At 21.9% G+C, this 15,548-nt stretch overlaps 4 protein-coding genes across 4 annotated transcripts; 1 reads left to right on the top strand and 3 right to left on the bottom strand. All coding sequences in view use genetic code 6, as the record gives it.

Annotated features, from left to right (window-relative positions):
- Window positions 1-806: 806 nt before the first annotated feature.
- On the bottom strand, window positions 807-1,884 carry TTHERM_00419810 (ubiquitin-conjugating enzyme; the record flags this gene model as incomplete). Its single annotated transcript, XM_001033241.3, has 6 exons — window positions 807-884; window positions 940-1,036; window positions 1,217-1,301; window positions 1,415-1,508; window positions 1,610-1,713; window positions 1,824-1,884. The coding sequence occupies 6 exons, from the start codon at window positions 1,882-1,884 to the stop codon at window positions 807-809; spliced, it is 519 nt and encodes a 172-aa protein (XP_001033241.1).
- A 1,658-nt stretch (window positions 1,885-3,542) lies between these two features.
- TTHERM_00419800 (SIT4 phosphatase-associated protein) lies at window positions 3,543-6,755 on the bottom strand (the record flags this gene model as incomplete). Its single annotated transcript, XM_001033240.3, has 13 exons — window positions 3,543-3,615; window positions 3,668-3,807; window positions 3,861-4,009; window positions 4,066-4,178; window positions 4,240-4,415; window positions 4,471-4,779; window positions 4,848-4,925; window positions 4,980-5,171; window positions 5,232-5,366; window positions 5,438-6,053; window positions 6,389-6,478; window positions 6,542-6,679; window positions 6,745-6,755. The coding sequence occupies 13 exons, from the start codon at window positions 6,753-6,755 to the stop codon at window positions 3,543-3,545; spliced, it is 2,220 nt and encodes a 739-aa protein (XP_001033240.3).
- Window positions 6,756-10,456: 3,701 nt separating this feature from the next.
- Window positions 10,457-12,251, bottom strand: TTHERM_00419790 (hypothetical protein). Its single transcript, XM_001033239.2, has one exon. The coding sequence runs from the start codon at window positions 12,118-12,120 to the stop codon at window positions 10,858-10,860; it is 1,263 nt and encodes a 420-aa protein (XP_001033239.2). The 5' UTR covers window positions 12,121-12,251; the 3' UTR covers window positions 10,457-10,857.
- Window positions 12,252-13,856: 1,605 nt separating this feature from the next.
- Window positions 13,857-14,315, top strand: TTHERM_000419789 (hypothetical protein; the record flags this gene model as incomplete). The annotated part of the gene is made up of 2 exons (XM_012799353.1): window positions 13,857-14,038; window positions 14,096-14,315. The coding sequence occupies 2 exons, from the start codon at window positions 13,857-13,859 to the stop codon at window positions 14,313-14,315; spliced, it is 402 nt and encodes a 133-aa protein (XP_012654807.1).
- Window positions 14,316-15,548: the final 1,233 nt, after the last annotated feature.

Below are 15,548 nucleotides of genomic sequence, written 5' to 3'. Positions count from 1 at the left end.
TTGATATTTATTTTAATAATAAGTTATATTCCATTCCTCTTTTCTTTAAGTTAATCCAAAATAGAAATAATTTATAAGCTTTAAACAAATCAAATAAAAATATTAAATAATTAATTTAAATTGATTAGGAGATTATGTTTGTAGATGTTTATGAAGGTTGATGTATATATTCATCAAATATTATTTTAATTTTTTGTTAAAAAAGAGATAAATGATAGCTCTTATTATTAAAAATTAAAATAAAGATTTAAAAAATAGAATTAGAATTAGTTTTTTCGAATAAAAATTAAATTAATTCTTAAAATAAATGATAGATAGTTAGTCATTTTATTTAAATTTTTTACTATCGAGTTTAATTTAAATTAATTGGTTGTAAATTCTTTTAGTTCTAGTTCTTAGCCTCAATTAAAAACAATCTTTCCTCTAATTTTTAATTTCTTAAATTTCTACTTTTCTCTTTAAAAAGACATATTAATAATTATTAAAGTACTTTTTTTATTTTTTAAAAAGAAATTCATTAAGTTTTTAAAAAAGACATTTATTGAATAAGTACGCGAATTGAAAATTATTTATTTAACTATAAGAGATATATATTATATGTATATATAGATGGGTGGATAAAATACGAATAATTTAATAACTAAGAAAAAATATATCCATTTTAAATCTATAACTAAAAACATTTAAAATTTTCTAATTATGTTATTAAATAAGTTTTCAATAAAATGAATTTTTCATAAGCTTGTGCTGATTGATTGTATATTTAAAACCTGTTTTTCATAGTTTTTTGCTATTATATATTGTTTTCATAAATCTCCAATTGATTTTCTAGTTAATGCTCTTACTTTTTTCTTGTAATTTTCTCTATCATCTCTAAATTAGACCTATTTTTATTTTTTATTATTGTTTTTGATTGTTTAAATAACTTTATTAATTTACAGAAGCGTCAATGTTAGCAGGTGACTCTGTATTTGGGTCCATTAACATGGAAATAACACTAATTATTATATCTTCAGCTGTTAAAACAGGTCTCCATCTTTATATTTCAAAATTTAAGTAAGTTAAATTGCAAGCCAACAATTTTTATTTAGAAAAAAATATATTATTTAAAGTTTTTAATTCTTTAGTTTTTTTTAAGAAAATAGTTCATTTAAAAATAATTCATGCGTTATTGTTCCGCGAGAATAAAAGCAGTTTTAAGAAATTAAATATTAACCTTTCTGTTTCTTTTTCTTATTAGTTAAATTGATCGACACCTGGTGAGTGCAAAATAGAAATGCAAACTGTACCATCAGGATAAACTATTTAAAATAAGTAGATTTTTAAATTAAATTTCTATGCTTCCACATAAAAAATTATTTATTTTATCAAAATAGAAAAATTTTTAAAAGTTAATGCAAAAAGTATTAATTACTATTAGGATGCCACATTTCAGTAACGAACTTCATTTTAGGAGGCATATCAGGATAGTTATCAGGGAAAGATAAAACTGCTTAGAAAAATCCACCCTTTAATATGATATAAAAATAATTATTAAAAAAAGTAAATTTATTTTTTAAAAGGAAAATGTATTTAGAGTAAGATGAGAATGTGTATTTTTTTAAAGTACCTCATAAAGAGAGTCTTAAGGACCTTCAAAGCAAATATTCCATTCAAAGAGATTACTTTTTTCAAGTCCAACTGATACATTTAAGTCGCTGTTCTTATTGACCACTAATTTGGAAAATTAAAAAAAATTACATGAAAACACTTTCTGATGGTTGAATTTAGTTGAAATGTTCTTAAAAAACTTCTTTTTTAAATTTAAATTGTTAGTAATTTACTGTCTAATTGCTTTTATAACAATCTTTGAGTGTATGAATGCTATTTGGCGGCGTCAACCATTTTTGCTTAGTTTTTATAATAATTTAGTTTTTTGCTTTATAATTTTTTTTCTGCGAAATAGGTAAAATTTTTTGCGAAATTTATTTATAAATAAATAAATAATTTTTCTCAGCCAAAGCAATTAATTAATTTGCATATCTTAAATTATTAAAGTTTTTCAAAAACATTAGTAAAAAAAGTAGTTCATCATGCATTTGCAATTGTTTGAACAATTATTCTTTTAACACATTTTTCTTAATTTTTTTTATATTTTTCAATTTTCTGCGGGATTAGATAGCCGCTTAATTATTTATGTATTGCTTTTCAATGTTTTTTGTTGTTTTTTTTTTTAGAATTAACCATTGTTCCAAATTTTATAATCTATTAATTCATTTTGAAATTTAAAAAATATTCGAATATTCTTTTATTCTTTTTACTTAAAAGAATAGTGAGAATTTTGATTATCAATTTCTGATCTTTTTCTTAATTTTCTATGTTCCTCTAATTTAAAATTTTTTTAAAAAAAAAAAGAGAACGAACTTAGAATTACTTAAAATATTTAAAAAACTACATTAAAAAATATATTTGGTCTTTAAAATTTAAAAATGTATTGTTTATTTAATTAACAGCTCAAAGCATCACAAATATTCTAAATATAAATTTAACTGCTTTTGTTTTTGAACTTTATTCACTTTAGAAATTTATTTTCTAAGAAAATGTTGTTTGTGTAAATGCGAAAGAAGTTCAAATCAATATTTTTATATAATTATTATTTTATTTATGCATCTTTGAATAGGTAGTAAAAGCTCTCATTCTTATGCTCGGTTTTTATGATCAATTAATTTTCTATTTTGCTTCAACTTTTTATTAATTATAAAATATTTAATAATTTATAATAAAAAACAAATAATTTTTCTTACCCGAGAAAGCAAAGAACAAGTTAAAATTGCAATTAGAAACCAAGCTAATTTATGGCTGTTTACTATTATTTTTAGGTTATTTGTTTATTATATAAAGCTGAGGAATAATTGACACATGACATAAAAAAATTATTATCATAAGCGATCAATAATGTTCCAAATATTTGATTTTTGTTTGAATATAACGTTCTTTCACTAAACTGAAAAGTTTGTGTCCAAAATTATATTTTTTATATAGTAAATTATATTTATATAAATATATATATTTATAATAAAGTTTTTGAATGAGTAAACATCTAAAGAAGTATCAAAAGATTATTGATCTCTTGCATAAGCTATTTTTTATGCTTATGTTGCAATGTATATTACGCCTTATTGACTGAGATAGATAGGATTAGAGTGTTAAATTATTGCAATAACAATGAAGTGTTTTTTTCTTCAAAAACTTTTAGAATTCTTAATATATTTAGGTTGTAGAGAAATATTCGTTATAAATTTATTTTAAAATATTCATAATTGGTGTGATGCCTTTATTGAGAAACTTTGAAGAGAGATTTTTAGTTTTAAATTTAATTTTATTGAACAAAAAAATGATGGTAAGTGAGTGAGTATGTGATTCAACTCTTATTTTATTTATTATACTTGTTATTTGAATTAATAAGTTTGATATAAGTTTTTTAACTGGAAAATCTCTTTTCAAAACAGTAGATTTACTCCATATTCTACTGTTGAACCAATTATGATTAGTAAAACTAAGATTCATAGTTCTTTCATTAAGGTGTCTACATTATAATTCAAATTCAATTTCCAGAAGTTTATTGTGTCTAATCCACTAAATTTTTAGTTAAAAATATTATAATATGTATTAAATGAAAAATGTTTACTTGTCAGTCTACTCATTTTCTGGTTTGCTTTCGGGAGATTCAGATGAATTTGAGTTCTTATTATCTTATTCATCATTATCATCGTCGTTATTAAATTTTGGCTCATCTTCAGTTTTATTTTGATACATACTGATGAATTTCTAAATAAAATCAATTTAGTTTTTTTTTTTTATGAATCTTGATAATATTTTACCATATAAATTTCCTTAATAGAAATATCAGTATTGGGAATGGAGTCTTCAGATTCTTTACGTTTTCTAGGATCATCATTACCTAAATCTCTTTTATGAAGTTCATTAGTTTCTTTTAGTGACCCATTCACGAAATTGGCCCATCCTTCAGCTTTTTAAATAGTTTCATTATTTATTAAATTAAATTATTGCTTATTTTTATATTACTTCTGTCTACTGCATCTTACAACCATTAAAATTTCTCTTTTTGTTCTTCAATTTGATTGGCAAAGTTAACAATCATGCAAACATAACCTTTGTTTATTTACTTCTTGCTAGTTCTAATTTTTTGTATTAAAATAATATGCTTTTTATTTTGAAGCTGTTAGGTGAATTTTTTACCCTGGCTAAGTCTTAAAGTCTTTACCATTTTACACAATAAAATCTAAAAATTTAGCACCTGAAATAATCTCTGCTCTAACTTTTTCGTCTTTCATTGCTATCTTAAAGCTTTCGTTAAAAATTTATTCGATTTAGTTATGCAAAATATTGTTCCACTCATGCTTAATAATCAATTTCTAGTTTAAATATTTAAATTTAGAAAAAGGTTTATTTAAAAATTAATTTAATTACAAGCAAATATTCGAAGAATCCATTCTAAACAATAGCATCATTAACAACTTAGTTCTCTGTTTTTAGTAAACATAGAATCAAATGCAATAGCTTGACTCTATTAAGACCAAAAGGTTAAACTTCAGTGCCATATTGTGTTTCATGCTTAGGAACTTCAATGTTGAAGTTTTCTTCCATTAGAGCCTTTATCAATAAACCAGTTTTTGTTTAAATATATTCAAGTGGGAATTCCTTAGAAATGGTTTCATCGTTCTTTCTGCCAAAGTTAAGGCCATCACTGCAATAATTTTCAGTGTCTTCATTAGAATTCTTGTAAAATTAAAAAGTATCATTTAATATTTTTTAATGAGCGAAATCTTATAAAAATATATATTTACGTCATTGAACATTGTCTAACGGTAATGATCTAAGAAGCTAGAGAGGATTAAAGAAGCTTGAGAAAATGATGCCTTATGCTATTTTAAATTTAAATAATTAAGACTGATAAAAAAATTTAAAAGAATCTTTACATTTGTTATTGACTCAATTAATACATCTATATGCTCTTAATTATACAATTAACGCTTGACTTCGAAGCTCTAAGGTCTGAGAGAGGTTGAATTAATTTAAACTAGGATTTCCTAAATGTTCAAAAGAACTTCATGATCATTAGATTCTTAAAACTTTTGATAAAGCTATTTGATGACTTGAACTCTTTGTTTCTATTAATTTATTGAATATTTTTTACATCACTTCTAATAAAATTAAAATTTATGAATTACAATAAAGATATCAGGATCAAGATCTATGCCATCAGAAGCTATCAAGAAAAATATAATTTTAGAAATGCTTTTTAAATAGAAATGCTTCATCATATTATCAATAATTTTTGGGTTGGGCTCTAAGTATTTCCAAAACTATTTTTTTGAGAGTTAGTTAATTTTTTTGTATGAATTAAGTCAAATTATTCTAATAAAAATTATCTTACGTATCCTTCTCTTGAACTAATTAAATGCATAACTATTTTGTTGAAATAACCAGCGGAAGTACTATCAATATCTTCATCAGTTTCTAAGAACGAAAATAGCAAGTTAAGTAAATCCTTTCCTTTTATCTATTTAGATTCTGGTTACTTATTCTCATCATTGCTACTTTTAGTATTTTCAGGAGTATCTTCCATAACATGTTCTTCAATAGCTCCCTTTAACTAATTTTATTCTTCAGTGCTACCATCTTCTTTTACTTCTTTAACTTCCTCGTGATTTTCTGAACCTCTATTTTCATCCTTTTACTCTTCTTTAGGACATGCTTCTTAATTTTTGTCTTATTCTTTTTCGCCTTCTACTTTTTCTTCGTTGCTTGCTTCTTCTTGCTTTTTAACGCTATCGTTAGTTGATTCCTAATCATTTGAATGAGAGTCATCTTTTATCTCATCTGTTTCTTATGATTTTTTTTCCTCTACGGATTTATCTAAGCTTTTATTATCGTCAGTAGGGACATCAGAGTATTCGCTTTGATCATCGTGCAATTAATTCTAGGAAAAGAGGAATTCCTATAATTTTTGTATTTAAATACCAAGAAGCTCACTTGAGATGAAGGGATATCTAGTTTTATTTTTTATACATTAAAATACAAAATTTTAATCCACTTTTTAGACAGAAAGTGGATCTAAATATTTCATTCATTCTTTATTTCTCCAGTAAAGAAATAAAAAACTAGCTGATTTTTCAAATATTGATGATTCTAAAAAAAAAAAGAATAGAAAAATTTGTTATAAATTTAATTTTTCTTTGTAAAAATAGCCATTTTAATAGATAACTGAAAGGAAATTGCAGTTTTATGGTGGCTTATTTATGAAATAAAGTGCAAGAAAGAGAATTTAACCCATAATAAAGAAAATAGGCTTGTAAAGTTTTCTAAAATAATTTTTTATAATTACTTATGCTTTTTTTTATCATCATCATCTTCACTTGGCATAGTAATAGCATACTTTATCATATCTTACAAATACTTAGGATGCGAAATCATGCTATTTAATTAAATAATAATCATCAATTACTCAATTTTATTTAATGTATAAAATATATTTTACAAATCTGCAAATTTGTTCTGATTCATCTTTACGTCGTTTATAATATTATCTTCGTCTAAGAGCATCTCAACAGTAAAATCACTCTTGCTAAATAAATTATCTAAGCAAGATTGGTTAAAATAACCCCAAAGGCCACCACTATTTTAACAAATAATAATGTTATATTAATCAACTAATCATCATAAAATTGTAAAATTCATTACCCGTAAAACATTTCTTTTGAATATAGTATATTTTATTTTGTTATCTTTTCCTAGCTGATAGGTAGTTTATTCTAACTTTCTTCTCTCCTTAATTTTTTATTTCTTAATTAAAATAATTACTAATTAACTATTTCTTTCACTAATGTTTTACTATTTCTAAAAAATAAAATGCAAATTAATCAATTAGATGTTTGTTTGGTTATTATTTTATTTAATAACCAATCTGAATGGATTGAGATTTATAAAATTCATAGATTTATTAAAAAGTATCCCTTGCTGTTACATACAATTTTTATTTATTCAAATTGAATACAAAAAATATATCTATTGCTTTCATTCATTCACATTTGAATACATTAAAAAAACTATTATTTTTATATATAAATTAACCTATTATTATACTTAAAATGAAATAGATATTTAAATATAAATAAAAATAAAAAGTTTATATTCTAATTTTATATTAAGCTTTTTCCTAACTAATTAAAATTTATAAAAAATAAGCATCTCTATGTTTACATTTTTATTTTATTTAATAAAATACAAAATAATTTTTTAATTTTACAAATAAAATAGCATAGTTTAAGAGATTTATCCTTAGTAAAATGTGTTATTTCCTTTATTTCGTTATAAAAAGAACAAAGATATTGCAAAATCTCTTTAAATCTCTTGTAAATCTAAAAAATCATTAATAAATTCATTTAAATGAAAACAAAACTAAAGATAAGAAAGAACTCACTTAGCTTTTTGAGATATTGAAAAACTAAATTAAATTTTAAAATATATTATTTATTAAATCAATGAGGAGTTAAATATAAGATTGTCAAAAAAAGTTACTTCTTATTAAATATAATATTTCAAAACCTAGGGCTAGTAAATTTAGAGAAACCTCTTTCTTAAATAAAAATGTTTATATTTGTTATATTTTTTGTAAAATTATGTTATTTTAATTTAATCAAAATGATAAAAAACAACTAACAATCTTAGTAAAATTTATTTAATAAAAAATTATTTGAAAAAATATAAATTTAATTAAAATAAATTTTCCACATTATTATGAAGTAATTATATCTTTTAAAAATAACAAATTTAAATTTCTTTAAATATTTAATTTCATTTTTTAATTTTGTTAAAGTTAAACTAATTATTGTTATTTGATTCAAAGTTACAAAGTCATTTATTTTTCAAGTATATCTAAAAATTATAAGGAGATTTATAAAAATATAAAAGTATTTTTTTATAAAAACAAATAGAATATTTAGATAAAATAAATTAAGAATAATAACTTTTTTAAATAAAACTTTATCTTTTTATAATAATTTTAGTAAAATTATATCATTTTAACCTAAAAAAAATGATTTTTTTAAAATTAATAAAAATGGCGAAATTTATTTTGATTACGAAAAAGTTAATATTAAAAAGACAAGCATTTAATAAATTATAATCATAAAATTAATTTTCCAAATTTTAAATTTAAAAAAAACATTTTTTTATGAAGTTAGAATTTGTTTTAGTTAATTTATTAATCAATATTTTTAGCTTTGCTTAATTTACAAAATTTAATTATTTTAATAATTGTTTTATTAAGTTTAAAATTGTTAAAACAATTTCTATTTCAATTAAATATACTAAAATAGCTCAATTATCACTTAAATTTTTATAATACTATATTTTTTGCTATTGCAGAATATTTTGCATTATTTTTTTAAAAACTGTTAGATATACTTTTGATTAAGAAACGGTAAAAAATGTTTGTGCAAGAAGATATTTGATTATTTTCTACACATAATAAAATGATCAAAATAATTTATGTTAATTTTATAGCCAAGCTTTTTAAACATTTTATCGAAGTAAAAAAAGTTTAATTGAATAATTGTATAGAAATATCTGGTTAAAAACTGTTTTTTCTCAAATATTAATAGAATTTTTTTGAAAGTAGTTCATACAAATATTCTTTTGTTTCAATATTTAAAACAATTTTATCACATTTTTTTAAATTCATTTCTTTTTATTTATTATAAATTATCCATTTTTTTTAGTAATTAAATAAATCCTTTGTTAGGATTTATGTCAGGTTTCAATTTTAAGACCTATTTATAGGCAGAATCAAAATTTAATTAGTACTTTTTCATAAAATAAGCAATAATTATTGAAGCACTTCTCGACTTGCCCATCTAGCAATGAACAAGTATATTAGTAGTTTATAAAAAAATATCAATTAAATCTAAGCATTTATCAATATCAGGTTATAGATCATAATTGGGTTCGTCTTTTGCTTCAATAATAAAGTGTTTAATTTAATTTTTTTCATCATAATTAATATCACAAAAATCGCAAATACTTAACACTGTCTTAATATTACATTTATTTAATGTTTAAAGGCTTTTAGCTGACCAAATATTGCCTAAGAACAAATTTCCTACTGAGGCATTTTCTTAATTTGTGATCATTTAATTAATCACAATCCAATTAGTACTAATATCATAGTCTTAACTCTACATGACAAAATTTATATTAACAAAATAAATATTAAAAAGATAAATTAAAATTAAGATATAAAAACTAGTAAGTATAAATCAATAAAATTATAATCAAGCATTAAAGCTCTTTTCTAAAGAATCATTTAACATTTTTTACAAATAAATCCTATTTTTCACATCTTTTCCTTCATTTTTAATTATTTCTATTTATTATTATTAATATAAAAATAAAATTTAAATCTAATTTAACAATGCATATTTTTTTATTTGATATAAATAAAATGCAATTACATTATAAATTCATCATAAATTTGAGTGAGAAATCAAAATTGCTTAGAAAAAAACAATATTTAAATAAAATCCTGTTTTTTTTTTTTTAATTATTAAAATAAGCTTCATATTCTTTAAGATTTAAGGGAATAAAAATGATTTTTATCATACTAAACAAGTTGGATAGTAAATTATTTTAAGATATTTGATTTGAAATATTCTGTATAAATTTGTGTAAGTATGTTTTAACATAGCTTACAAAAAAATGAAAAGGTATAATTTATTGTATTACTTAATATCTTTAAATGGATTTTTATTGAATATGCAAAGTAATATAAATTAGAGAAAATGTACTGAGATATTTATGAGAAAGTTAACAGAACATTATTTACTGACTAAAAATATAAAGAAAAAAAATTTAAGAAATTCATAGTTTTATAATCAGTAAATCATATATTATGCAAAAAATATAAAAATTCATAATACATATTTACTGTAAACTAAAAAAGGCTTTTTTAACAGATATTATTATTTAATTAATTTATTTATTCATTTAATTGAGAGTGCTTAACTTTCAAACAGTATTTTACCACTTTATAATTTAAGATTCTAAAAATTTAAATTCTCTAAGCAATAATTTATTCTGAATTTCTCATCTTTGTAAGAATAAAAATTGCTACACCTTAAAATCAATGCAAGATAGTATGAGATCAACAAAATCTAACATAGCGAATTACTTTATATCATGTTGAACCAATTTAAAGATTTTTATATATTTTCAAATTGTGTTTTGAAAGATGATAAATGGTTTACAGGATATTTTATACAAAATAAGAAAAAAAAATTTGTCAAGTAAATCAGTTAAAATTATAATAAATACTGATAAATAAAAATCTAAATAATTAGTTTATTAATTAATCATTATTAAAAATAAAATTAATAAAAGATTTGAGTGAAATATTGAAATAATCGTTTTGAAGATTAATATTTTTGTAAACTAATATAAATCAAGAGTATTTTATACAAATTTAATTGCAAATAACTAATATAATTTTAGAGGGTTTTTGTAATATATTTTTGAAAACTTGAGTTTTATATTGTATGTGCGATTGTTTTTTAATTATTTTTTTGTTTATTTATTTATAAATGGGTAGGTGGGTGAGAGAGAGTTAATTTAATTTGTTTTATTTTAAATGGTTAGTAGAGTTTTTTTAAAAATAAATTAGTATTTTTTAATTAGTAGAGATTTTATTTTAGAGACTTGTTGCTTTCAAAAATTGTTAGTTTGTTAGTTAGTAATTGGTAGTTAATTATTATTTAGTTTTTTGTCTAGCTTTCATACAAAAAAATTTGCTTCTTTTTTTCAAACGTTGATTTCATTTTATAAGGGATGGAATTTAGAGTGACTAAAAGCTTTACTTAAGCAATTGTAGATTGTATGTTTGCTGATAGCAGCATATCTTTCTTGGCCTAATTTTGAAGCAGGTCTTTGGTTTTTTGAAATGTTCAATTTTAAGTTAATTTTTCTTACTGTAGTGGGTGTATTAATTTTACTGATGTTATTGCTATTGTTGTTTGGTGAAGAAATTTTCATTGGGAGTGTTTCACAGGAGGCCATTTTTAAATTCATTGTTGATTTTGTCAAATTATGACGTCCTTAGTGATAAATTGGTGATGTCATATCTTCAGGGATGTTTGGAATAGAACATTATTTAGAGGGTTTATTTGGGGTGTGGAATAAATTATTTTGAGAGATTCTGAAAGCTTTGGGGGTTTGTTTTTAGCTTTAAGACATTTCTTAGCTAGCAATTGGCTTTGATAAAGACTCTTTTTGAAGTTTAAGCTTAGAGAGTTGCATTTAATTCTTTCTAAGACTGATATGGTGATTCATTTCTAATTAATCTATGAGTTTACTTGATTTGAGGACATTCATTTACTTTTTGCACATGTTAGAAATGACCTAAACCTCATCAAGAATGTTTGTTTTGCTTATTCTGTTAGCTTGATATAATTATGAACGAATGTAGAAGAGTTGGCAAAATTCATAAGGAACCTCGGAATTCTCGATATTGATTCCCATATTTTAAGCTTCAGAATTATCCCAAATATTGTGTTCATCGCTATCACTATCGCATTCACTTTCGTTATCTTGATTAACAACGTAATAGTTAGATTGTTAATTAGCATATTGTGAAAGGTGATAATTTTAAGGAGCCATGACATGAGGGTGATTGTCTTCATCAGCAGAAGAATCAAGAAAAACTTCTAAAGGAGCAGCTTAGTTTTAGTAGCTGTGCTTTTATAAATGTTATTAAGAAATAACTCTGACTGGGACAGCAATGTTACGTTCACTCTTTATGGCAACACCAGCTGAGCTATTGTTGTCACTCAAATTTTAGCTGTTTAAGCGACGGAGAGAGTTTTTACAAGAATAGCTTTCATTAGCAATGACCTATCTGAGGTCTTCCTTTGAAATGATACTGTTAATTAAAGGACGGGAAGAAACTTTCTTAATGTTGCTGTGCTTCTTTTCAATAATTTAGATAGGAGAGTCTATCGTATCCATAGAGCTCATACTGTTTTAAGATTAGAAATTTCTGATACTAGAAAGGGATGAGATCTTCATTTTAACAAAGGATTGGTTGAAGTTAATTATATGTCTGAGTGTGTGTGAAGTATTTAGAAATAATTTAAATTGTTATTTTTTTGTTTTGAGATAAATATTTGATTTTATTATCTTTTTTGATTGATTTAATTAATATAAAAAATAATTAAACACTGAATTGGTACTTTTAAAAGAAGATATTTATTCATTTATTTAATAATCCCCAAAAAGAAAGAATACTTACTTACATTTCTCTATTTTTTAATTAAAAAGATAGAGCAGAAAACTTGCTTATTAATCCTTACTAGTCGAGTTTTTTGTCATCTTATAAACTCATTATTAAGTTTTAAGACTCACAATTAATTAATTTTGTTTTGTAAGGGTAAGTTAAAGAAGTATTAAAGCTCTAACCCTATTATGCCTTTCTTACACAATCTTTCGCATTTACTCATTCTCTCACTAATTAATTTTCAAAATACATTCAAAAACCTTCCTTCTGATTTTCTTTTCTAGTTTGATAATATTTAAACACTTTCAATATTTAGCCAGTGAGCCTCTACAAATTAAATAAATAAATCACTCAATAACAAAATTTGTAGCTTATTTTTTAAAATAATCAAAAATTTGTGCTTTCATTATTATAGCGATTACTTTTAAAATTTAAATTTCTATTTTAAATCCTAAGTACTATGTATTAAATATTATTTATGCTGACTTGATATCAAAAATGATCAAAAATAGTCATTATAATCATGCTTGCTAGAGATTACAATGATATAGTATATTTCCATCTAGAAAAATAATGAATATAAGAAATTAAAAAAAGCCCTCACAAAAATTTAAATATTAGAGACTATTTTAGTGAAATTGAATTAGAACGCTCTTCAAACTCCAATAAAAAGGTTTAAGAAATTTTTTGCTATTGTTGAATAAATAAATCGAGATAAATATTTAGATTCTTACAATTTGCTTGAATTTAAGATTTTTCAGTTTAGCAAAAAATCTTACTTGCCAATTATTCTGCTATTTATTTAGACTTACTTATTTCGCTTGTAAATTTGCGGGAAGTATTGCAAATTATGATCTTGTAATTATTTTTGAAATCAAATAAATTAGTAAAAGAAAAAATCTAATTTTCTATTTGTAAAATACTCCAATTATTTCAGTAAAGCTAATTAATAAGTCAAAAACTTAGTATCTTTCTTTAAATACTCGACTTTCTATATTAATTTTTTTTCAAAAATACAAAATTTTAAAGTTTTAATGCAAAAAAAAATAAACTATTAAGCTTCTTCATACTAAACAATACTTAAATTTTATTTCCTCGTTTTGAAAAGTGGAAGTGAATTTTGTTCTGCTTGATTTTTAATAGACCCAACTATTTGTTACTATATATGATATTTGGCTTAATGTCGATAGTTCTATTAGAGCATTAGAGCTGGTTGAAATATAATCAAGATTGAAAATTTTCAATCTCAATTAATTATTTTTAAAAATAAATTAATCTAAATTAAAAACCATTTATTTTCTAAAACACTTTTTAAAAGAGGGCCTGTCAAAAAATTATTTTTTATACTAACAAAAAAGTAAAATTGAAATTTGATTAATCATTTTATTTACCTTTCGATTTAAATTATATCAAATAAAATAATAAAAAAAACATAATCAATAAATTCAGCTTTTATTTATTTATTAATTAATTTAGCTTGCTTTCTTTTATATATAAACGACTGGTATATATTTGTTTGAGGATTCAGATGAAATATCACTAAAATATTCAATTTATATGTGTGGGAGAGTTTTCATTTGATAGATAAATATAGCTTGACTGGCCTTAAATTATTAAAAAAGAAAACCTTTGCAAAAAGGCATGGATTTTTATGCAATTTTCATAATCATTTATTGAGTTGGTATGTACTAAATAATTTATTATTGATTGGTAAAATTATCATCATTTGTATGCAATTTAAAAATAATATATCACTAAAAATATTAGGCCATCATAATTAATAATTAAAGAAATCTGGAGATCAAAATAAATTGGTTCTTTAAAAAGAGATATTTTAGTCAACGCTCATCGTAAAACTTTATAAATTATTATGAGTATGAACTTAAAATATAAAATTAGAAAAGTATTAGTTGGTAGTAATTAAATTTGGTATCTTAGTTATTAAGATTATAAAGATAAATCATAATTTGTTTCTGATAAATTATGATTTAGCATTTTGATATATTTAGCTTGCTTTAATTGGTGAGTTTTGAAAAGAAAAGATCAAATCCTAATTTTTTTCGTAATATTAATTATCAAAGAATGCTTTGTTTGATATGCAAATGTCTTTCTCAAAAATAATTAATTAATTAGCAAGATTGATTTTTCTTAGAAGTTGATTATTAATTTTAGAAAACAAAATAAATAAGAAAAACTAAATATTAATTAAAAGCTCATATTAAAAATTTATCTATATTTATTTTATTAATACTTGTTAATTGTATTTTTCATTAATTTAAATTATTTTCAACATCTTTGTGCTATCATATCAATAAATTGTATCACAAGATCTAAATTTTCATTTCCAATCCTCATCAAATCACCTAAATAATATCGATGAAGGTAGAATTGTTTAAAAAAGGTTTACTTATTTATATCAGATATATTATTAACAACTTAAATTAATCTGTTAGTTTGATTTAGAGTAATAGCGCTGATCAATAAAAAATTAATTTTGATCAGCGATAATACCAAGTTACTTCTTAATTCCAAAGTCTTTAATCTATTACTGTCAATTAATATTTCTTGAAATGATTCATACGAAATCATCTCTACTTTATAATCTTTCTTAGAAAAAAAATATTTTGGAATGAATTGAAAATTGTATTGGAATTATTAATTTGAAAAAAGAAGTAAAATAAATAAAATAGAAAGCGAAAAATTATAAATAAATAAATATGTATTATTTATTTATCAAAGATTTTCCAAATATATTTTTAAATATTGTTCTAAACTCATTAAATCATTTAAATAATCTAACAAATAAAATTCTCTCTGTTCATGCATTACTAAATTCAGTTTTTTCAATTTAATTAGATTTTTATTTCTTTTTACAAGAGTATCAATAATAAAAATACTACCAAAAAATTTAAAGAAAAGCCAATCAATTTTTAAAATCTTGTTTACATTCGTTGATAATAATCTATTTTCTTCAAAATCATACTGGCCAACATTTTGTTAAGTATTTAATTTATTCTTCAATTTTTTAACCTTTACAAAATCAAAGATGTTTTTATAATGAATTTTATTTTTGCTAACTTGGTTTGCTATTTTACCAAACATAGGTAAAAATTTCCTAAATTTTTGCAATCTGCCTATACTTTCAACTCTAATAAAAATATTTCTGAATTTTCATTTTATTATTATTTTAGCAAATTAAAAATACTTATTTTTCTGATAG

The sequence above is a fragment of the Tetrahymena thermophila genome (assembly GCF_000189635.1).
Source record: "Tetrahymena thermophila SB210 genomic scaffold scf_8254475, whole genome shotgun sequence".
Taxonomy (NCBI): domain Eukaryota; phylum Ciliophora; class Oligohymenophorea; order Hymenostomatida; family Tetrahymenidae; genus Tetrahymena; species Tetrahymena thermophila.
This window is presented reverse-complemented; position numbering and strand designations above follow the sequence as displayed.